The 23,142-nt window shown below is 37.4% G+C and overlaps 1 protein-coding gene and 1 pseudogene across 4 annotated transcripts in view; both read left to right on the forward strand.

Moving 5' to 3' along the window:
• Positions 1-23,142, forward strand: part of LOC121441873 (trafficking protein particle complex subunit 8) — an 88,611-nt gene that overhangs the window by 49,068 nt on the left and 16,401 nt on the right. For all 4 annotated transcript variants that reach the window (XM_041643205.1, XM_041643207.1, XM_041643208.1 and 1 more), the window contains 9 exons: positions 5,385-5,516; positions 7,446-7,670; positions 9,373-9,481; positions 12,155-12,349; positions 12,860-12,990; positions 13,966-14,040; positions 15,134-15,260; positions 17,467-17,621; positions 21,457-21,899. In XM_041643205.1, coding sequence (XP_041499139.1) covers positions 5,385-5,516; positions 7,446-7,670; positions 9,373-9,481; positions 12,155-12,349; positions 12,860-12,990; positions 13,966-14,040; positions 15,134-15,260; positions 17,467-17,621; positions 21,457-21,899 — 1,592 coding nt within the window. The remainder of the gene's footprint in view (positions 1-5,384; positions 5,517-7,445; positions 7,671-9,372; positions 9,482-12,154; positions 12,350-12,859; positions 12,991-13,965; positions 14,041-15,133; positions 15,261-17,466; positions 17,622-21,456; positions 21,900-23,142) is intronic.
• LOC121441895 lies at positions 14,818-14,966 on the forward strand (annotated as a pseudogene).

Consider the following 23,142-nt stretch of genomic DNA (forward strand, 5'->3'; position numbering starts at 1 on the left):
TGGATACATCCAAGGCATCTTAAATAATATATCAATTTAAATGATAAAAATAAATTTAAAACCTTTTGCCCAGTACTTTTGTGACATGCTGTCGGCATCAGTCTCTCCTTGCTCAGGAAGAGGGGCTTGCAGTATTTGAGGTGATTGTCTTCATCCATCTGTCACAGGATGACTGGCCATTGTTAGTGGGCTTCATGGAATTCTTATTCTCTGAAACATTCTTTTATTCATATCACAAAGGTCCTCCAATATGCCTACTAGTTTCATTTTAATTTCTGATTACTGCTACTGTGTATGTATGTGTGGTGGCACAGAGGCGGAGCTCAGAGTTGTTTGTGGAGTCAGGTCTCTCCTCTCCTTTATGTCAGTTTGATGGGTCCAGCTTAGGTGGCCAGGCTGTGACACTTGCCTGTGCCTGCTGAGCCGCTTCACTTGACCTCTACTGCCTTTTACATCACTGCTCTTCCTGCTTTGTCTCTGCCTGTGCAGAGTTTGCTGATCATGTCCTTCAGGTGGGCCTTTCTTGTTCTCCACCTTGCTCTAAATGTTTCCTTTCTACTCTCTCATACACTACTGTAAAACTTGGCATCATATAGAAGTTGTGTTTAATCTTGAGGTTAGCCTTCTACCTTTTTTTTTCTTTTTTTGAGCCATTTAGGGTTTGTATTACAGGCTGATCTGAACTGTGTCATTCTACAGTCCGTGCTATCTTTGAACTTCATTCCTCTTGCCTCCACCTTCTGAGTGTCAAGATTACAAAGAGGCATGAAACCACATCCTCTTAGATTTTACTTTTTTTTTAAAGATTTAATTTTCTTTTTAAGTGTGTGTGTGTGTTCATGAAAGTGTAGTGCCTTCAGAGGCCAGAAGGTTTCAGATCCTCTGGAACTGGTACAGGCAGCTCAGCTGCCTAATGTGGGTGCTGAGAATCAAACTCTGCAAAAGCAGTCCTCTTCTATGCCTTTAACTACTGATCTTGCCAGCCCATCTTTTGCATTTTTATCCTTAGTATCTAATACTGAGGTTTGCACATGACAATCTAGATATGTTTGTTAAACTGAAAGAATGCCTTAAAAATATTTTTCTAAGATATTAGTGTCACATGTGAATTTAAAGTGTTTAGAAATTGGTATATGTGATGCAAAAAATGCTTGTCAAGCTGAATAAATGCCTTTAAAGAGATTTCTCTGAGACATCTTACTGTCGTGTGTGATCTTTTTAGTGTTTAGTAATTGATATATGTGATACATTGACCAATAAGCATGAACTGGTATGTCTTAAGTTATTGATGTATTGCTGTAAAGAGACACTGACCAAAGCCACACTTATAAAGGAAAGCATTTAACTGGGGGCTTGCTTAGAGTTTTTATAGGTTTAGCTGGTCCAGTATCATAACAGGGAGCATGGCAGCATTCAGGCAAGGTCTGAATCAATAGCTGAGAGCTACAACTTTATCCTTAGGTAGAGAGAGAGAGAAATTCTGGTCCTCAGGTGAGCCCAAACTTCCAACAGTATTGAACCTCCTAACCTCTCTAATCCTTCTCGAATAGTGCCACTCCCTGGTGACTTAAGCATCCAAATATATGCGCCTATGGTGGCTGTTCTTATTTAAACCACCACATTATGTCAGGGCATAAGCTGTTTTTAGTGTTGAATCTAGCCTCTGTGTTCAGACTTTTATTTTAATAGCTAATCTGATTTTGACTTTGAATACTATGCTGTTTTTCAACCTAGAGTATACAAAGTGATACATCCTAGAGTGTATCAAAGAGTATACAAAGAATTTATGATCCAGGAGTTACTATAGAATTTTGTTGTTTTGTTTTTTTAACCTTGTTTAAATATGTTTGCCTTTCTACCCATATATATGAAAAATTTCTTTAGAGCACATTCTTCTGATTATATTTAATCTTGTTATTTGTTTTTAGCGTTACTTTCTCAAATCTAGTCGATTTGTCATTTATTGCTTTAGGGCATGGGTAGGAGCAGGTTCTAGTAATGTTTTCCCAGAATTATGAATTTGCAGTGATCTGTTGGGCTTTTCTTCTCGCTCTTCTCCCCCCCCCCCCCGCGCCTTTTTTTTTTTTTTTTGCTGGCTGCTGGCTACCTTTACTAAGAGAATCATTTCGTCCTGGAATGCTGGCACATAAGTCCTGAAAGAATTTCCTAGAAATGTGCAGGGATTCTTTGACCTTTCCAAGTACTGGTTGGAATGTTCAAGGTCCCCCAGTAGGCAGGCAAGAGGCAGCTAGGAACTCCTAGGAACTCCGAATAGGCATAGTGTTCTCCCGCCCACCCATCCTAGGTGTGGTCCTGGGTGCCAGCAGCCTCCACAGAAAAAGCTGCTCTCCACCAACCCAGTCCCCAAACCCCCAGCCCTCCTGCTGCACTGACATGGCCTAGCCCAGCAACCACCTTCTCATGGTTCCCCAACACAGGCCCACTGCCAGCTAGGCTCCACCGCTGGGAAGGCCCAACAACAGTCAACCCACCCCTCCACCGAGGGACCCAGCCCTCCCGCCTCCTTGCCTCCCAGCCACCTTTCCTCCTGTCTATGGCATTGAACTCAGAGTCTCATAAATGATGTCCCACTGAACTATATTTCCAGCCCCTCCCATATATGTTTGTTAAAAATAACTTGATTTTTAATTGTATTTTTTATTCTGCTGTTTTTGCGTGTGTGTATATGTTTAGTACACATATCATGACATTCATAAGGAGGTCAGAGGACAAGTTAGTAGAGTTATTCTTTCCACCTTTAAATGTATTCTGGGGAATAAACTCTGGTTGTCATTTGTTGGTGGCTTTTTTTTTCTTATAAACTGATAAACCAATCTGATTGAGCCCTTCTTTGTAATAACTTGATAATAAAGATTTGAAAATCTTAGTATGTTTGAAGCCAGTAGTCTAATTTTATTTTAGCTTAATTAACTCGTGATATGGACTTAAGATCTTTCTTGAATTTCTCAGTCCTGTGGTGTTAAATTTGAGAATGCTGAGTTTAATTATGTGGGTCCTTAACTGGACTGTACATTGAGTCATCAAAAACTATTACAGATTTCTAGAGAGCATCCTTTATGTAAGATATCTAGGATTGGTACCTATACAAGTTTTGCAGGTAAATGAGAGAGAAAAAGGGAGGGGGGACAGAGAGAGAGAGAGAGAGAGAGAGAGAGAGAGAGAGAGAGAGAGAGAGAGAGAATGTATGAATGTATGTGTGTGTACATCACAGTCCAGAATTGCTGGATTCCCCTGGAGCTTGAGTTACAGTTAGAGTTGGTTGTGAACTTCCTGACATGGGTACTAGGAATTGTACTGAGGGTTCTCTGTAAGAGCAGTACACACTCTTAACTGTTGAGCCATCTCTCTGGCTCCATAAACCTGAATTCTTAACCTCCATTGATAAGAAGATTTATTTGTAATATGTTTTTGGCAGCAATTTGTCTGCAGTGATTAGAATTTGAAATACATGCATAATTTTGATTAATGTCTTATTTCTACTTCCAGAAATTTGTGTAATAAAAGTATTTAAATAATTATTGATTATTTAGTAATTTAATAATTATTTTTATGACTGAGTGTGGTAGCACTCAAGAGACAAGATGCAGGATGACTGTGGGTTTAAGACCAGCTGGGACTGTCCAGAGTCCTAGATCAGCCATAAGTTACTTAGTCACTTCTTGTCTCAAGAAGAGCAGGAACTTAGCTCAATGGTAGAACACTTGACCTGGTTCAGTTCCCAGCAGTACATGCACATGCACCTATACATGTACACGTGCACACATGGAAATTATTCTTACTGAGTATCTTTTTTGGTAGTAGCAAAGAAAAAACAATGTATGATTAATTGGTGACTATAAGTTAATGATGTTTTTACATATTGGAATATAGTGCTTATTTAAAAGAAATAAAAGAACTACCACTTGTTTATAAAAATGTATGTTTTTTATACATGTATGTTAGGCACATAAGCCCTCATATATGGAAAGAGAAACTGAGCAAACAGCACGATGTTTGCTTCTTTTTTTGTACAGTTAGTTAAAATAAAGAAATACATTTATATGGGAGAATGGAAGTATGGCTCTGGGGTTAAAAGCAACCTGAGTTTGGTTTCCAGCTCCAATGTTGGGCAAATGATGCCTCTGCCTCCATTGCTGGCACTTGTGCACATAGCCACACACAGTCACACACACATACCCATATTTGTATTTTAATAATTTTTTTTTTACAAAAGCTTGTCCTGAAAACCTAAAAATGTAATCTCCTAAGATTATATAATTAATTGACTTGCATTCTTCCTAGAATCATTTGTTAATTATATACTCCTATTATTTCTTTCCACCAGCTTTTGAATATGAATTCTTAGAGCAGATATTTGAACATTTTGTTTTAGCTTAAAGTAATGATAGCTGCTGTGTGTGTTGTGCGTGGTCTACTCAGATCTGCTGCTTCTCTGAAAAGACTGCTGCAAAGACAGTTTATGATAGTGGTCTGTTTGATGTAACTAATTTGTTGAAACAATTGTATTTAAAAGTCAATGTTTTCTATTTTCAACTTTCCCTGGGGAAAATAATGGCAGCAGAACACATGGAAGGGCCTGGTAAGTTCAGCTTGAGGCTGAGGACCTAGAGAAAGTGTTGAAGGAAAAGTTGATTCTTAATCAGCAACCTTCATCATTTTCTCCCTAAACCCCGAAGTGTTGTTTACCAAGAGGGGATGCAGTGAGCATGAGTTGTTGCAGCTACTGGGCAGTCAGGGTCAGGCAAATGGGAGCTACTTGCATTTTCCTGATTTACAAAGAGCCTATGAAAAACTCCTTGCTGCGGGGCTAGCTTTCTGAACTTTTTAATGAAAAGCAGGCATTGGTTCTTTAATATTACAGTAAAAATTGAGAATCCTTTAAATAAATGTTCTTTAAGAGTATAAAGTCATAAATTAGCTTACATAATAATCTACACATAATCTAATCTATATTCTTTGGGAAGGGGTGCACATTAAATATGCTATTAGTCACCAGGTAATAGCTAGGGCAAACTAGGTTTATAGAACTATTTTTCTGTGTTTTATGTTTTTTAGTTGATCTTTAATTAGAATACCTGTATTCAGGTCTCAGTTTTACTGCTCAGAAGGAATTGAAGTTATTTAGAAATTTATTATACACTATACATCCTAATTGGCCATTTAGATTTATTGAAAGGAACAACCTTATTAGAAGTCTTTTTAAACAAAATATGTGCTATTTAGAGAAAGAATTGAAATTGGCTGACGCTTTTATCTCTGCCCTCTTCTTCAGGCTACGCTGACTGTGTTGTATACCAGGAGACAGAAGCTTTCTGAGCAGCTCCTTTGTGACACTAACTATCCTTCCGTTTGCACATTCACAGGATTCTGATCTCCGAAGTGCACTTCTTTTGGAGCAGGCTGCACATTGCTTCATAAACATGAAGAGCCCCATGGTTAGAAAATATGCTTTTCACATGATCCTGGCAGGCCATCGGTTTAGTAAAGCAGGGCAGGTGAGCATATTTCCTTTTTTTTTTTTAGCTTTTTTAGTACTTTCTTATTTCTCTATTAATTTCATTTTTGATTTTCAAAATTCTAATAAATTTAAGTTATATCTTATGCATCATATTTATGGTATAAAATAAACCTGCATTTTATTTAAATAATAGTGCACTATGCACAGAAATCAACCAATTTTTTGCACAAAATATCTACATGAGTAAATCTTATTTCTTCCCATACAAATACCACTCATTATATGAGTCAATTTTAAATGCGACGTTACTCTTTACATTTTCATTTAGGCTTTTAAGTAGCATATCATTATTAAAACTGATTATATTTCACATTCTTGACAATGTTTCCCAGTACATAGCATATTTCCTTTTAAGAGGTTGTTGCAGCTGGAAAGATGCAGCTTTTGCTGCTTTTTCAGATTACCTGAGTTGGGATCCCAGCACCCATGCTGAATAATTTACAGCTGCCTGTAACACCAGCTGCAGAGGATCTGATACTTTTTTTGTGGAATACCAGAGTGCCTGCCCTCATCTGTGACCACAAACCTGTATGTGTATACATAATTAAAAGTAAAAACCAATCTTTTTTAAAAGGTTATTTTTTCATTCTTTTTCATTTATTTATAAAGTGTATTCTGGTCAGTTTTGTTGTTTTTGAGACAGGCTCATACAGTGTAGCCCTGGCTGACCTCATACTCAGAGTTCTGCCTGTCTCGGCGTCCTAAGTACTGAGATTCTTGTCATATTTTTGTATGTTTATTTCTTTATTTTTTTTGTGTGTATACCCATGTGTGGGCCTCATTCTCAGAGTTCTCCCTGTCTGTGCCTCCTAAGTGCTGAGATTCTTGTCATATTTTTGTATGTTTATTTCTTTCTTTCTTTCTTTCTTTCTTTTTTTTTTTTTTGTGTGTGTGTGTGTGTATACCCATGTGTGGAGTCATACAACTGGGTAGGCTTAGTTCTCATCCTTCTACAGTGTGAGCCCTCTGGGTTCAAATTCTAATTTTCAGGCTTGGTGGCAAATCCTTACCTTCTGATGACTCTTGCCTTCCCCCACTTGCCAGCCTTTTATATTCAATCCTAAAATTAAAATAAAGTCTGCTTTTAAATATTTTTTTTGGTAAAGATGTGAGATTTGGATTTAGACAGATGCAGGCTTAAATCTTGATGTTTTAAACAGCCTGATTTTGGTTATTTTTCTGTGCCTCAGTTTTGGTTTTTAATTTTTCATTTATTAGTGTGTGTTTGTGTATGTGTGTGTGTGTGCTCACATGGTATTATATGCCTTTGGAGGTCATAGTACACTTCTTTGGAGTCGGTCTTCTCCTGTCACTTTGTGGAGTTTGGGGGTTGAACTCAGACCATTAGGCCGGCATGCAAGTGTCTCTATTCCTTGACCAGGCAATCTCACTGGCCCTCTGTCTTTTTTTTATTCAGTATAGGACCCAAACCTTGTGGGATGGTACCCTTATATTCGGGGTGGGTCTTCCCTCCCCAGTTAAAGCTTCCTGGAAACAACCTCACAGATACTCCCAAAGGTGTGTTTCCATGGTGATTTTAGATCCAATCAGGTTGACACTGATAACTATTATATATTACTTGTTTACAGAAAGAATTTGAAATAAATAAAGCAAAATTGAGCAGTGAACATTTTCCTCAGAAGTTAATCTCAGAGAAATAAGGGGTGTAAGAATATACAAAAACATATGCACACTCACACTGTGGATGGCTGAGGAAACCTGTGTTTCCACATAGAATTGTGTAATTGTGAGATCATCTTAATTGTTAGCTTCATTTTCTTTATCATATTCTCTGTAGTGGGTAAAAGGCAGCTACCTGTTTATACTTGTCTGTGTCTGTTTATGTCTATTTTCTCCAGTTCAAGACAAATTTAAAATATAATACGTTTCATTTATTTTCTTACAGAAAAAACACGCTTTGCGCTGCTATTGTCAAGCCATGCAAGTTTACAAAGGAAAAGGCTGGTCTCTGGCAGAGGATCACATCAACTTTACCATTGGGCGCCAGTCCTATACTCTGAGGCAGCTGGACAATGCTGTGTCTGCTTTCAGGCACATTTTAATCAATGAGAGCAAACAGTCTGCTGTTCAGCAAGGGGCCTTTCTCAGAGAATATCTTTATGTTTACAAGGTAAGTGCTTCTTTTAGGAATAAACATTAAAACTTCTTAAATTATTATTTTCAGGAAAAAGCCTGTTTACCACTAGTCCCTAGAGTATAATTAAATGGTTTTATTGCAGAGTATGTAATTAGGTGTCATAAAAAATCATGAAAGGTTTCTTGGTTATAGCTCTGTACTGTATGGCCCTTACATAGTTTTTTAAAAAAAGAATTTTAATATTCCAGTAAATATGGTTTTGTGGCTTTTCTTTTAAAAAAAATGTTTGTAATTAAGATAGTCCCCATTTCCTTCTCCTTGAAGCCTCTTTTTTAAAATTTTTTTAATTTAACTTTTATCTATCTACCTACCTACCTACCTACCTACCTGATGTGTTTGGTTGTTTTGCCTGCATGTCTGTCCTTTATATCTGTTCCTGATGCCTACAGAGGCCATAAGAAGTGTTGAATCCCCTGGGACAGGAGACTTAGATAGTTGTGAGTCACCATGTTGGTGCTGGGAATCAAACTCCGGTCCTCTGGAAGAGGAGTCAGTGCTCTTTGCTGCTGAGCTATCTATCTCTTCAGCACCCTCCCACCTCCTTCTTTTGAGATAGGTCTCACTCTTTAGCCAGGCTGGCCTCAGACTCTTCACCCTCCTACCTTAGCCTTACGAGCACTGTATTACAGGTGCACACCATCCATACATGGCTTTAATTTATAACTGTTTTTGAAATCTTTACAAGAAATGCTTTAAGATTTCTGGATCACTTTTTTGGTTTTGGTTTGGTCTGGTTTGGTTTTTTTTGTTTTTTGTTTTTTTTTTTTGATCCAGGGTATCATAGCCCAGGCTGGTCTAGAATTCTCTGGGTATCTGAGAATGGATTTGAACTCTTGATCCTCCAGCTTCTTTACTTCCCCAGTGCTGGATTGTGGCCATGTGCTAGGCCTATTTTATTGTGTTTTTAAAGGATTGCAACAAAATAAACAAATTAATGGATTTAACAAAATAATGGATCCTCCTACTATCCTTAGATGCATGTGCTCCTTTGTTTTCCTGATAAAAGTTGAGGTGTGGATTTGTAGCAAGTGTTGTACTGTAATCTAGGTGGATAGAAACCACAGATCACTGTTGGATGGGAAATTTAGGATTTTTTTTATCTTCCTCACAGAAAGTAACTGCTCTTTTAGAGTCATTAATTTGACCAGTTAAAAATTGGGCAGATGGGATGCTATAATGACTCAACAAGAAGCAAGGGTGACACTGGAGTGCCATTTGAAAGTTTAACATGCAACTAAACAAAAAGCTTAACTAGTTGAGGACTCTTCAGGAAGATTCTATTTTAAAACTTAATACTGCGAATTAAAACCAGGGCCCTGTGCCTGCTGGGTGAGCACTCTACCACTCAGCTATCTTCACAGCCTTTTAGTTTTTGATCTGAGTTGCTCAGGCTAGCTTTATATTTGTTCTGAGGCCGAGGCTTCCGATTACCTGGAGTTAGTTATAGGTCTGTGCCATCGGTTCTGGCTAGGAAGGTTCTCTAGAAGTCGAGTAAATAATGTCTGAAGTTTTCAATTATAATCTTTTATGACTCTGATGTAGCATATAAACTAGTATTCGTATGTCTAAATTTTCTTGCATAACATTTTCATACCTGTGCATTAAAAATTAGGAAACATGAAAAAATGTAGTTTTCTTAAAAACTATTTTTTTCCTTGTGTTGTGTTTCTCCCAGAATGTAAATCAGCTGTCACCAGATGGCCCTTTACCACAGCTTCCCTTACCATACATTAACAGTTCAGCAACACGGGTTTTCTTTGGCCATGACAGACGACCAGCAGACGGTTAGTAAACTCTCACTTGGTCTAATTACTTAATGATTATTTCTTTGACATGTTCTGTCGCCACTTAGAAATTGATACACAGTTGGATATTTGAAAATAGCTTTATGCTGCTTCATCTATTGTCCAGTCGTTAAATTATAATCACTACATTATTGCTTTTCTTTCCAGTCCAAAAACTAAAAATAATAAAGACCAAACAGTCTGGATTCCTTACAGAAGCTTTTCTCACTCAAGAAGTGCTCATCACTGTACCACCTTGGCAAGCATTTTAATACTATAAATACTCAATTTGGTGCATATAAAGCACCTTTAATTACAGCATTTATTCCCTTGATGTAGCTACTGATTTTAGTTTTTTGCTTATATAAAACCATATTGTGATAAACATGTATATATAACTTAGTTTTTAATTGATTCTTTTTTTTCTTTCTGTCCTGATAAAAGGTTCCCAAGCTAGCTGGAACCAGTCTGGTCTTGAACTTGGAGTGAGCCTTCTGCCTCTGTTTCCTAGGTGCAGGTCATAGCTGTGCTCCACCACGTTTAGGTTCCTTAACTTTGTTATTATGAAAACAGACATAGACGCAGAGAACATGGTTTGCTTCTCTGCTTGTTTTTTTGTTTTGTTTTGTTTTTTGTTTTAATGTTTTTGAGACAGGGTTCCTGGAGTCCAGGCTAGCCTCAGACTTACTTTGTACCTTAAGATGTCCTTGAGCCTATCCTTTGCCTCCTCCCAAGTACTGGGATTACAGTGTCACCATGCTTAATTTTATATTGTTCTGGGGACCAAATTTAGGGCTTTGACTGTGCCAGGCAAATACCCTCTAACTAAGCTACACCACCACCCCTTTTAAATATACATAGGATCTTTTCCTCGGGTTTGAAGCCTGAAACCGCATTCACTATTTGTATTTCTCCTTCAAATCTAATTTGGTGGGTTTTTTTTAAATCAACTTTTGTAGCAAAAGTATTTTGATATATTTACATAAGAATATATGCTGCAGGGTCTGAATGAACTACTTCTACATGTTTAACTTTAGATAATGGAACATAATGTTGAGTGGGAAAAAATCATTTGTAGCTTGAATTTGAAATACAGAAACCAATTCCATACATTGTTTATGTGTATACTTCTGAAAGTTTATAAGAAAAATATGCAAACATGTCTGAAAGTGATGCCAGCAGAGGTAATGGGGATGTTAGGATTGGAAGGAGTGCAGAAAGGGCATTGACTTTGGTTGTGATGTTCTTTTTGTAAACAATAAAATAAAGTCAACTCATGAGATGAAAGTTGACTTAAAATTTGTTGTAGGAGCTGCAGGCCTCTTTCCCACAGTCCGGCTCCCGGCCGCCTGGCTAGCTTATGCCCCAAAATAACAACACACAAATTGTATTCATTTAAACACTGCCTGGCCCATTAGCTCTAGCTTCTTACTGGCTAATTCTTACATCTTGATTACCCGTTTCTATTAATGTGTGTGCACCAGTCTTACCGGGAAAGATTCAGCATGTCTGACCTGGCGGCTTGCTTCATTGCGTCTGCCCTGGCTACGAGTGGCTTGGCGTCTTACCTTACTTCCTCCCAGCATTCTGTTCTGTTTACTCCACCCACCTATGTTCTAACCAATGAGGCCAAGCAGTTTCTTTATTAATTAACCAATGACCTTTCTCCATCAAAAATTTTTTAAGGTATGACTTTGACTTGATGGCTCAAGTGGTAATGGTACTTGCTTCAGTGCCTGCCGCCCTGAGTTCAGTCCCGGAGAGCCATATGGTGGGAGGGGAGAACTGGTGCCTAAAAGTTGTCCTCTGACCTTCACATTTGTGCCAAGTATACATTCCCCATGTAAGTAAGTAAATAAATGTAATAAAAATTGTTAAGATACAAGCAATGGGACTGCAAAAATAGCTCAGTAGTTAAGAGCATTGATTTCTCTTCCAGAGGACCCGAGTTCAAGTCCCAGAACCCACCTGGCAGTTTACAACCTTATGTAATTCCAGTTCTTGGGGTTCTAAAACCTTCTTACCTCCACGTGCCAGACACATAAGTGGCACACAGACGAACAAGCAGGCAAAGCACCCATAGACATAAAATAAAAATATTCAGATTAAAAAACAAAAAGTTATGCAGTGGTAGCACATGCTAATTCTAGCTCTCTGGAGGCAGAGGTAGTTTACTGATTGAGCTCCAGGACCGCCAGTGCTACACAGAGAAACCTTGTCTTGAAAAAGTCCATACCTTTAATCTCAGCACTTGGGAGGTGGAGGCAGGAAGATGTTTCACGTCTTCTTTAAGTTACATAGCTTGTTCAAGGCTTGCCTGAGTTAGATGAGCCACTAATCAAAAACAAAATTTTCATCTATAACCAATGTTTGATTTATTTTTCTGTATGTTGAAATATTTTATGTAAAAATTGTGGAGTTTAGGGAAAATAATATTTCAAAGCCAGGAAGAAAAATATATCAGTATTAGATCAAAGTTATTGTTAGGTCAGGACTACTGAGTAAATATTTGTATATCAGAGAATTAGAAATTGGGCAAGAGTACATGTATATGTTGTGTGTATAATTATTTGGATACCTCTAGTTCTTATTTAAAGTGTTTTATATGAGGCACATGCTCATCATTTGTCTAAATGTGAAATTTGCTTTATTATCCTTTTTTTCTTTTTAAAGGTGAAAAACAAGCAGCTACTCATATCAGTCTTGATCAAGAATATGACGCTGAATCATCCCAGCAGTGGCGAGAACTTGAGGAGCATGTTGTGGCTGTGGCTAATAAAGGGATAATTCCATCCAGTTTCTACCCCACACAGTATTGTTTGAACAGTTACTCTGATAACTCCAGATTTCCACTTGCAGTTGTAGAAGGTGGTGTAATTGAATTTAAAAATGTTTTATGTGTATGAATGTTTTGCATGCATGTGTGTATACACACCTTATGTGTGCCTAGTGTTCCTGGGAGGTAGAAGAGGAGGATGAATCTCCTGGAATTGGAGTTAGAGATGAGCTGCCTTGTAGGTTTTATGCAAGACCGGCAAGTGATCTTAACCATTCTCCAGCCCAATATTTAAATGTATATTCATGACTTTTTGTTCTGTTTGGAGCAAATTCCCGATAGTTTATGATCTGCCACATTACTGGACTCCATGGGCACAAAGATCACTTAGTATGTACTAAGCATTTGTAAGCAAGTGGTGAGGCTATATTGTCCATGTATGTGGTGCTGGAGTACCAAGAGAGTGACATTAGGGACATCCAAGTCATTTCCGAACTGATTGAATATGGTGACAAAGACAGTCTAGGAAAAAAACAATGAAGGTCTGTCGAGAGACAGTGTCAGGTTTACAAAGTTATTAAATGTATACTTTTCTTTTGTAGAGCCAATTACAGTGGAAGTGGCTTTTAGAAACCCTTTAAAAGTTCCACTTTTGCTATCTGATTTGTCGTTGCTGTGGAAGTTTCAGCCTAAAGATGTCAATGGGAAAGACATTGAAAGAGTCAGAGAACGAGTAAGTTACTAACAGGCGTCTGTGATGTGCATGTCTCAGCTACAGCCCAACATTCTGCTGCTGTCTTACTCGTTTCTCCACTTGTGTATAAAAACCACATGTAGTTGGGTGGTGGTGGCTCACGACTTTAATCCCAGCACTCAGGAAGCAGAGGCAGACAGATCTCCGTGAGTTCGAGGCTAGCCTGGTCTGCAAGAGCTAGGTCCAGGACAGGCTCCAAAGCTACAGAGAAACCCTGTTTGAAAATACCAAAAAAAAAGGGGGGGGGAACAAAAAACCATTTGCTTACTCTTGAAATGCAAGAATATAGAAAAATAGGATCTTAAAACTATCTTCCTTTTATTTAGAAGTAACTACATTAACATTTTGTTTATCTTTACATTGATTTTTAATTTTTATGTTTTTTTTTCATGTTTTACATTTCCTTCTACTGTTCATGTTGCTTTGCTTATTTATGTTGCTTGGTATGTGTTTTCTAGTGTTAATATGTTGAATACCTCCTCTTTATGTTAACTGTTATGGATGAACCATAGACTGCGGTCATTTACTAGTTGGTTCAAAGGTCTCCATGTTCACTATCACAGTAATTCTATGGTGAATTTTTAAATTTAAACTGTGGTAGAATTTTGGATAAAACCTATGACCATTTGTGTGTTAAGTAAGCCACACCCACATATCCTATGGTATTTTTATGCAAAGCTTTTAAGTAATTATTTTGGCCTTTGTTAACTGTGAGCAGCTGAACTTCTCTTCGGGTCTTGTCCTCTTGATGCCTGCATCTTTGCATAGATCACTTTAGTTGAGTCAGGCTGAACAAAAAGTGGGGGTGGAAAACACATTTCACAGAGCTTAACCCAGAGGCACTAGCTTCAGTTAATGTTACTCTTTGTAAATTTGGCCAGTGAGATGTTAATGATTTGTTATTTTGTTCATTTGTATGTATATTTTTTTAAAAAACTATAATTTGTTCTTTAGGTTGCAGGTGAACCTGAAATGATTGGAACTGAAGTTATTTCAGAATTCCTAATTAACAGTGAAGAATCTAAAGTGGTAATTGTTTTAATTATTTTTCTGTCTTTTGCCTTTCTAAGCTTGTAAACTGAAAACAGAATGTAAAAGATCAGCCCAATTCCTTTACATGTTACATATTTTACCTTTTTTAAGTCTAAATTTTGAAATATTAGAGAACTGGAATTGCTCCAAAGAAATCAGTAGAAAAGTTTGTCTTTAAGTTTCCAGAGAAGCCAGGTACAACATTTTACTGCTTCTTAGGATTAGTATGGCAAATGTACAGGCACTTAGGTGTGCATATTTATTTGGTTATTTATTGAGACAGGGTCTCACTGTGTAGCCTTGGCTGTCCTGGAGCTCAGAGTGTAGCCCTGACTGGCCTGGAACTCACTCCCTTGAACTCACAGAAATTGCCTGCCTCTTTCTCTCCCTCAAGTGTAGGGATTAAAGTGTATGCCACCACACCCAGCCCAGAGTCGGTTTGTGGTTTTTGTTTTAAATTAAAAGTGTTTTTTAGGGCTGGGATGTTTTTAATGTGTGCAAAGCCAATATTACAAAAGAAATTGTATTTTTTGAGAATCAGGACATAATTTTTGATTTGTTTTTTTTGTCTGACATGGTGGTGTATGACTTTATTCCCATCACTCAGAAAGCAGAGACAGGTAGATCTCTTTGAGTTTAAGGTCATTGTGGTCTACATAGCAAGTTCCAGACTAGCCAGAGCTACATAGTGAGACCCTATCTCAATAACAAAACCAAACAAAAGCCTAAAACAATTACTGAATTTACAGATCTTCTTTAAGGATGATGTTTTTCATACTTAAACAGCAGGGGAGATCACCACGACAAAGAAAATGATTTCCCAGGGGCAAGCCTCTTTCATTGCACTTGGGATTTCCCCAATTGGGGGAAATTCCACTCCATACTTTGTAACAGGTGGTGGACTGTGTACATGCTTTTCCCTGAAGTAAAAATTAAAATTAAAAAAAAAAGAAAATTATTTTTCCTTAAGAAACATTGTCATTTTAAAAGTTTAGATCATGAGTTAATTCTGCAACATTCCAAAATTGAGGTACTGTGCTATTTAAGATCCTATGAAAACATAATAAGAATGACTTCAATATTTCCATAGGCAAGACTGAAGCTCTTTCCCCATCACATAGGGGAGCTGCACATTCTGGGAGTTGTGTATAATCTTGGCACTATTCAGGGCTCCGTGACAGTAGATGGCATTGGTGCTCTTCCTGGATGTCACACAGGTAAAGCTATAGCATCTATAATCAGTTAGAAAAGTAACTCTTAAACCATTCCATAGAATACAATGAATGAGTAGAGTTTTTTTCTAAATAGGTCTAATGTGCCTTTCAAGCATATCTAGCCTTTTGACATTGCCCATGTTACATTGTCATCTAAAAAGTTCCTATTTGAGAATTGCAGTCAAATTACAAAAGAATGTTGCCAAGAAAAATCTCATAATATTTTAATGTGTTGGACTGCAAGTTGGACACGCTTGCCATATAATGACATCTAGATATGAATAAGCATATGTAATTTAGATTATTCTAACTTCTGGCATAGATTCAAAGGTAAGGGATTTTATTCCCTTGATTAAAATTTTTGTTATTGATCTCAATTTAGTAAATTGTGACTAAATATGTTACACTTGTTGAAATATCTGCTGCCAATACAAAACAACCTTCATATATTTTGTTTTTAATATTTCCTTTCTATAAAACAACATACTAAAGGCAGTTTTCCTCAGTCTTTGGATATTAAATATTCAAAGCCACTTGTGGCAGTACATGTCAGTAATCCCAGCTACTTGGGAGGCTAAGACAGGAGAATTGCAAAAATAGCCTAAGCAGTTTAGCCAGACAATGTTTCAGAATAAAATTTGGGCTATTGGTGTAGCTCCCTAGTAGTACATCTGCCTAGCATGAGGTCCCAGGCTCAGTCTTCAGTACTACTGACAAAGAACAAAACAACTGGGGGAAAAAAAAATCACTTGAAATATTGTTTCTATACCCAAAAGTAGCAGAGTTAGTTTTAAGCTGAGATTCTTGGTGCCCTAAATAGTATTCTCTGCAGACTTTGATGAAAGCTAAAGATACATACATGTACTTTACATGGTTTGGTGGGTTTTGTTTGTTTGGCTTTTAAATAATTTGGAGAACTCTACAAGATCCTAATATTGCTTTATAATTAATGTATAGCTGGTTGTGTTTAGGTTGAAAAGATGCTAAGAAGGGAGTTGTAATAAACGGCTGTAGTTCCAGAACTTTATTTTTAGTAATGTGTCTTCCTAACAAATTAAAATTGACTGCTATTCATGTGATGGTGTGAATTTAGCATTCATAAAAGCTGATTATTAACAGTGAGAGTCTCCTGGAACACTTGCTCTTCCTTGCCCTTGTAGTTAAGATTTTCACTTGGACATAAGAGAAACTCAGACAGGATGAATCAGTGGAAACACAAAGATACAAATACTAATACACAAAAATTGCATTTTAGTGCTGTATTTCTGCTTACTGTTTGATAAGTGTGAGGCATGGAATTTGTAAGTAGTCTTGCAAATTGATTATATTTTTAAAGCAGTGTATTAAGGATTTTGTTTTAACTTTGCTTTCTCACTGGTACTTAACTCTTAATCTAGTACCATGGAATTATGATAGCATATAAAATATATCTTACAGGGTGCTAAAACAAGGTACATTAAAGATCATAATTTATGTTATGTGTGACATTGACTCTGAATTAACATTAAAATAAAACCCATCTTATAAACAGAATTTTCATGCCATTTTAGTATAGATACTTTTCATTCAGAATATTCCTAGAAATCTAGGTACAATAATTTGTGGGAATACTACATTATATGTCTAATCTGGACCCATCACAGTGACCAAAGGCACTGAGTAGCCTTCAGGAAAGATGGAGTTATATGTCCATTCTAGCTCTTTTACACATGTGAGTACATGTTTTACTTGGTATTGAAGAGAGTGAAGAAGTTAAAACTATCTGTATTATAATTTTCATTGTTTAGCCTTTTGAGACAATGCAGTTAAGTATGCATCTTCAAAATAGTGCTATTTTTGTATAAGTAAAAGTAAATAACCTATTTTATGATTTTCTTTAATATTTTCTCATAGCCCACATCAACACTGGGCCCAAGACAGTTGTTCTTGGATCTTTTTGGTGAATAAATACTGTTTTTAAAAGACTTCTATTCAATGATATATAGCTTTTATACAATGTAAGTAAATACAGAACAAAAATGAAATATTGGATAGCATAGTATAGAAGAAACATGAAATTAAATTGAAGTATACTTACTGTTGTAATTACATGTGTTACTCAGCAGTTACCTGGAATTTTTATAGCATTTATGGAAATTTATAGTATTCATAGAATTCAAGTTAAATCATCAAACCTATCATTTTAGAGTATTGATTTTTTTAATTTCAGGGAAACATTCTTTGAGTATGTCAGTCCGAGGGAGACAGGATTTAGAAATTCAAGGCCCACGACTTAACAACACAAAGGAAGAGAAGACATCTGTCAAGTACGGCCCTGACCGACGTTTAGACCCTATAGTCACAGAGGAGATGCCGCTGCTGGAGGTATCGCACTTCTTCCCATGTCATGGCCATGACGATTTACAGAGCCAGATGATATTTCAAAGAAGTTAATTTTAGGTTGAGGTTATTGATAGTACATTGAATTGTACTTTTTGTTTTTGGTTTGTTTTAAAGCAGGGTCTCTCTATGTAGTCCTGACTGGCCTTGAACTCCTTAAACTCACAGAGATCTGCCTCCTGAGTACTGGAATTTAAACGGCACTTTTAAACCATTGTTAGCTAAATAGTTCTCATTGACAGAGGTCAGCTATGAGCAAATTGACCTTGCCACCACAGCCATGCTATAAGATACAATCAACATACTAGTAGACACTGGAGGATATTTGTAACTCAGCACCTTGGTTATTGAACTCGATGACCCTTTTGCAACTTACAAAAGTAATATGTGAGTGAATGCTCTTAGACAGTCTAAGCAGTTTACAACTATGTGGGGATGAATGCACCTGGAAAGTAACCCAGACTCAGACAACATGACCTATAATGTCTGTATGTATATATGTGAGTGGAGCTATATGCTATGCCACTAGTAAGGAGACCATGAGAAAAGGTGTTGACAAAGGAGAGAAAAGCAGTAGGATGTGACATGTAAACAGAAAGGCTATGTCGGGGCATGGAGGAGTACATGTTTATAAGTACCTTAATGAAATTTAAAGCTTTGTTAGTTTCTAGTTTCCCTGGTAGGTATGACCACCTTTCTCCAAAAGATGCTTGCAATGTGATCCCAAATGGTATTTATGTTTCTAGACCTTGTGATCCTTATAAATAGCATCATGTCACATGGTTGGGTGGCAGTAGTGTTGTGTATTAAGATGAAACCATTGTAGAGTGCATGTATTCTGCTCAGATCTAATACATTTAAATGTAAAGGGGCAAGTCTAATGGTGGGGGGAGGATACGGGCCCAAGTACTGCTTTCTTGATAAATATTTTATGCATGTTTTAACTTTATTTGGTATCTTTGTCTATGTTGAGAATTTTTACTTATCTAAAATCATATTTAACTTTTTTATTTGTTGGTTTCTGTATTCTGTACTGACTCTTTTAATCAAAACTTTTCAATTAAGTTAATTTTTATTGGTTAATTGTGGTGCTGGGGTTAAATCCAGGACCTCAGATGTGCTAGACACACATTCTGCCATTGAACCAGCTGTCTTATTTACTAATGTTTGTATGCTCTAAAATTTTTATTCTTTCTGTTTATTTTTGGTTTTTCCACACATTATTTATTTTCCATGAGTGTCCTAGAGTACGCTTGTGAGGTCAGAAGGCAGTTGTTTTTCTCCTGCTGTTTGAGTTTGAGGGTAGAATTTCAGCCAATACCTTCACCTATTTAATGTCTCGCCGGTTGTTTGTGGAGTCTGTGTAGCCCAGGTTGTCCTGGGACTGTTAGTCTTCCCACCTTTGTCTATCCAGTGCCTGGGCACCCTGCCTGTCATATTTGTGTTTTAAATTGAAGTAGTGTGTTCTCCTGAATGTCAGAGGAGTAAGAACAAAGTTTGTTTCTAGTCCTAGTGCTTTTAGTATGGTACAGGGTACTCATTATGTCATCTGTTTACTGATATTCTGAAAATATCCACACTTTTTCCCCCTCAAAGTTTTTATTATTTGTTTGTTGAGATATAGGGTCTTACTATATTAGCCATGGCTAGCCTGGAACTTGATATTTAGACCAGACTGGCCTGAGATCAGCCTACTTCTGCCATTTGAGTGTTGGGACTAAAGACATAGGCCACCACATGTGGTTGTTTATTTGCCATTGTGTGCTACCTCTTTGATTCTGTGGTATTTCCTTATTTTGGTGTTTGTCATATCTTTAACATGGCAATCCCAGTCTCCTAATTTCCTACTTACCTATCAGCTTTAAGTTTGTACAATGATAATTCATTGCCGTTGCATAGTTGTAGTTAAAATTAGCTAGGAATGAATTAAGACAGATTGAGTTTAAATGCCATGTTAAGTATGCTCTCTTTTATAGCTTAAAGTCATAGACGTTTATCTGGAATTCTATAGGTAACAGTTTATGAGTGCTTACTTTCAGAAGCAGATATTCTAATTACTATAGTAAATTTTTAAAATAAATTAGTAAAGGTCACCAAAACACACTTAATTCTATTAGTTTGCAAGGTTTTTTTTTTATAAAACCAAATAATTGATATGTTCCTTAGTTATTAAAGCTTTTAATAGTATAACTAGCTGGGGGATAGTGGTGGCGCATGCCTTTAATCCTAGCACTCAGAATGCAGAGGCAGGTGGTTCTCTATATGAGGTCAGCCAGGTCTGCAGAGTGAGTTGTAGGACAGCCAGGTCTGCACAGAGAAACCCTGTCTGGAAAAACTAAAGGGGGAAAAAGTATAACTTTTTTGTATCTCTTTAACTTAATAATTTTACCTTTTTTTGTTGAGAACTTTATACACGAACCCTGTCACTCTCATTGCCTCTAACTACTCTAACTCCTCCTATGTTCTCCCTTCCAAATCTGTGATCTCCTTTTTATTGTTGTGTGCGTGTGTGTGTGTGTATGTGTGTGTGTGTGTAAACCTTCTGAGTTAATTCAGTTTTGCACATGTGTGCATGTGTCCAGGGTTAACTACTTGGGCTTGGATGACCTATGTGGGAGCTCATTCCTTCAGTCTCCTTTATTGTCAGCCATTGACATCTACAGCTCTTCATCTGGGGTGTGACCATGTGGGATTTCCTGTCAGTGTTTTCATATTAACTGGTGCTGTCATTATGCTGGTCTTGTTCAGGCAACCATATTGTTTGCGGGCATGGGTGCAACTTCTGTTATATATAGAAAACACCAATAGCAAATACCCTCGTCTTTGGCTCTTACAGTCTTCCTACCCCTTCTTCCTTGGTGTTTCCTAAGCTTTATATGTAGGTGTTGCAAGTCGTGTTCTCAGATGGCACACATTTAAAGATAGAGCTTTATTCTGAGTCCCAGTTCTAAGTGTCTAACCATAGAAAACCTCCTAACTCACTACGTGAACCAGGTACTGTCATTGGCTTAAACTTTGTGGAACTTAGTGGCTTTTAAATTCGCACCCATCCTGTATTTGGAACTGCTCATGTTTGTTCTTGTGTGGCAGTTTGAACGTCATGCATCTGAGCAGGGTGTTTGGAAGGAGGCAGCTTCTTACTCTATGTAGAAGCAACTAGCTTTTTGGCTGACCAAACAAAGTCTTGTAAAGAATGAACATTTGTACGTATTTGGTATTGAGATTAGGACCAGAGATCTTGTGTGTGAATGCTGGGGTGTGTTTTCAAGAGTTTCATTTTCGTTAATCTCTGGGGAGTCATTAAGTTTCTAGTTTTGGTTTCTTAGCATTTGAGTAGTCTGATTTATGCCTAGCTTTTATCCACAGTTTGAAAAATCCTCCATTTCTCAGTTTGGGTTTTGCCCCTTTGAGTTACTAGAAGCCTAGGGTTATATGGAGCTTTTGGATTTTAAAGTTGTGAATATGGAATCATGGGCCTCTGTGTTCTCCTGTGAGAGCCATGGGTAGTTACTGATACAGTTAGCTACTTTTAAACTTGACAGTAATAACAGTTATAGGACTAATTTTTGTCTAATTTTTACAGCCATTTAAAATAGCATTTAACTTGTCCATAATCTACATAGTCATGCAAGTTTGACAAGTCATATTGTTCTTGTATTTTAAATTCAGAATTTAAAATCTGTGTGGCAAAATAACCTTAGATGCTTGATTTAAAGGTAGAGCTATGAAATAACTTGTCCTTTTAGAAAACAGTCTCAGCGTTGCTCATTAGAGGCTCAGAATTTTAACAGTATAATAATATTTTTTCCCTCCAATGCAGGTGTTCTTTATACATTTTCCTACAGGGCTCCTCTGTGGAGAAATCCGAAAAGCATATGTAGAATTTGTCAATGTCAGCAAATGTCCTCTGACTGGACTGAAGGTTGTGTCTAAACGGCCAGAGTTCTTCACTTTTGGTGTCAACACTGCTGCTTTAACACCACTGAGCCCCTCGACATCGGAAAACTGCAGTGCTTACAAGACGGTGGTTACAGGCGCTCCCTCTGCGGGCACGGCACTTGTGTCATCAGCATCTTCCGTAGACTTTGGGACCAGCACAGGACAGCAGCTGGAGGCCATTCCTGTCCCCCTTCCCGACTCCGTGCTGCTCCCCGGAGCTTCTGTCCAGCTGCCAATGTGGCTTCGTGGACCAGACGAAGAGGGTGTCCATGAGATTAACTTTTTATTTTACTATGAAAGTGTTAAAAAGCAGCCTAAAAGACGGTGGGTGATTTAAAACTTCTAAACTGTAAAAGCTGTACTTAGTATGGTTACGTATTTGAATAAATAGTTGGTACTTGTTGATATATTGTACATCATTGTTTACTAAAGGTCACCATTTTCCTGGCAGGGTGGTGCATGCGTTTAATTGCAGTGCTGGGAGGAAGAGGCAGGTGGATCTCTTGAGTTCAAGGCTAGCTTGGTCTACAGAGCAAGTTCCTGGATGATCAGGGCTACACAGAGAAACTCTGTCTTGAAAAACAAACAAAATATCATCTTTCAAATTGTACACGATGTTTATATTTAAACTTGTTATAACTATAACTTAATTCTAGTTAGCTAAGAATGGAAAGAAATTTAACTACATAAAGTTCTGTTTTTTTAAGTAGAAAATGGAAAAAAAGCTTCAACATTTTTAGTTGTTTTAAGTCTATAAACTTTCTTATTCTTTGATAGATTTAAATACTGTATCATTTGTATATCAAGCCCCTCCCATACAGCTTCCTTTTGTAAGAATATAATTTTGGTATGTATGAGAAATGTGTGTGCAGTGGTGTTTTGCAGTGGATAATCACTTAAGATCTCCAGCCTTCCTGTTCTGTACAATCTCAAGCCTACCTACATGTTGCACAGCAGAATTCGAATACTACTATCACCTTTATAAAATTAACATTTGTTTTATTCTGTAAAATATCTAAATGTCATGGGAAACAGTATAAGGGCAAAAATCAGAAAAGTGTTGGTACAATTTGGACTCTTAGTAATGTAGATACTCCTTAAGAGGATGGACACAGTGCACTCTGGCCAGGGAAGCATTAGTGATGAGGTAGTGAGGTGGGCTTCAGAGGACAGGAGAGATTTCAGGACATGGATTCGAGTGGATAGGAGTCAGCCACTCCAGCGAGTAGCTTTATCTACAAATATCGGTTTACCAGTTAGAGAAGAATAAGAACTGGATGTTTTGCCACGGTACAAGCTGTAGGAAAAAAGTCGAGGAGGGTTTGGTGTGGTAGCACATGCCTATAATCAGGGAGGTGAAGGCAAGATCAAGAATATAAGGCTACCCTGAAGCAACACAGACTTTGACTTAAAAAATTAAACATTACATTTGAAATATCAAGTTAAAAGTTTTGGTTTCGGGCCTGGAAGTACATGCCTCAGAGGTTAAGAGCATTCATATTGGGTGTCTCACAACTGCTTGCAATCTAGTTCTAGGTGATCTGGTGCCTTCTTCTGGTCTCTTTGG

This window comes from Microtus oregoni, unplaced genomic scaffold (genome assembly GCF_018167655.1).
Source record: "Microtus oregoni isolate MIOR12 unplaced genomic scaffold, Mior012 000082F_ref0000272, whole genome shotgun sequence".
NCBI classification, from domain to species: domain Eukaryota; kingdom Metazoa; phylum Chordata; class Mammalia; order Rodentia; family Cricetidae; genus Microtus; species Microtus oregoni.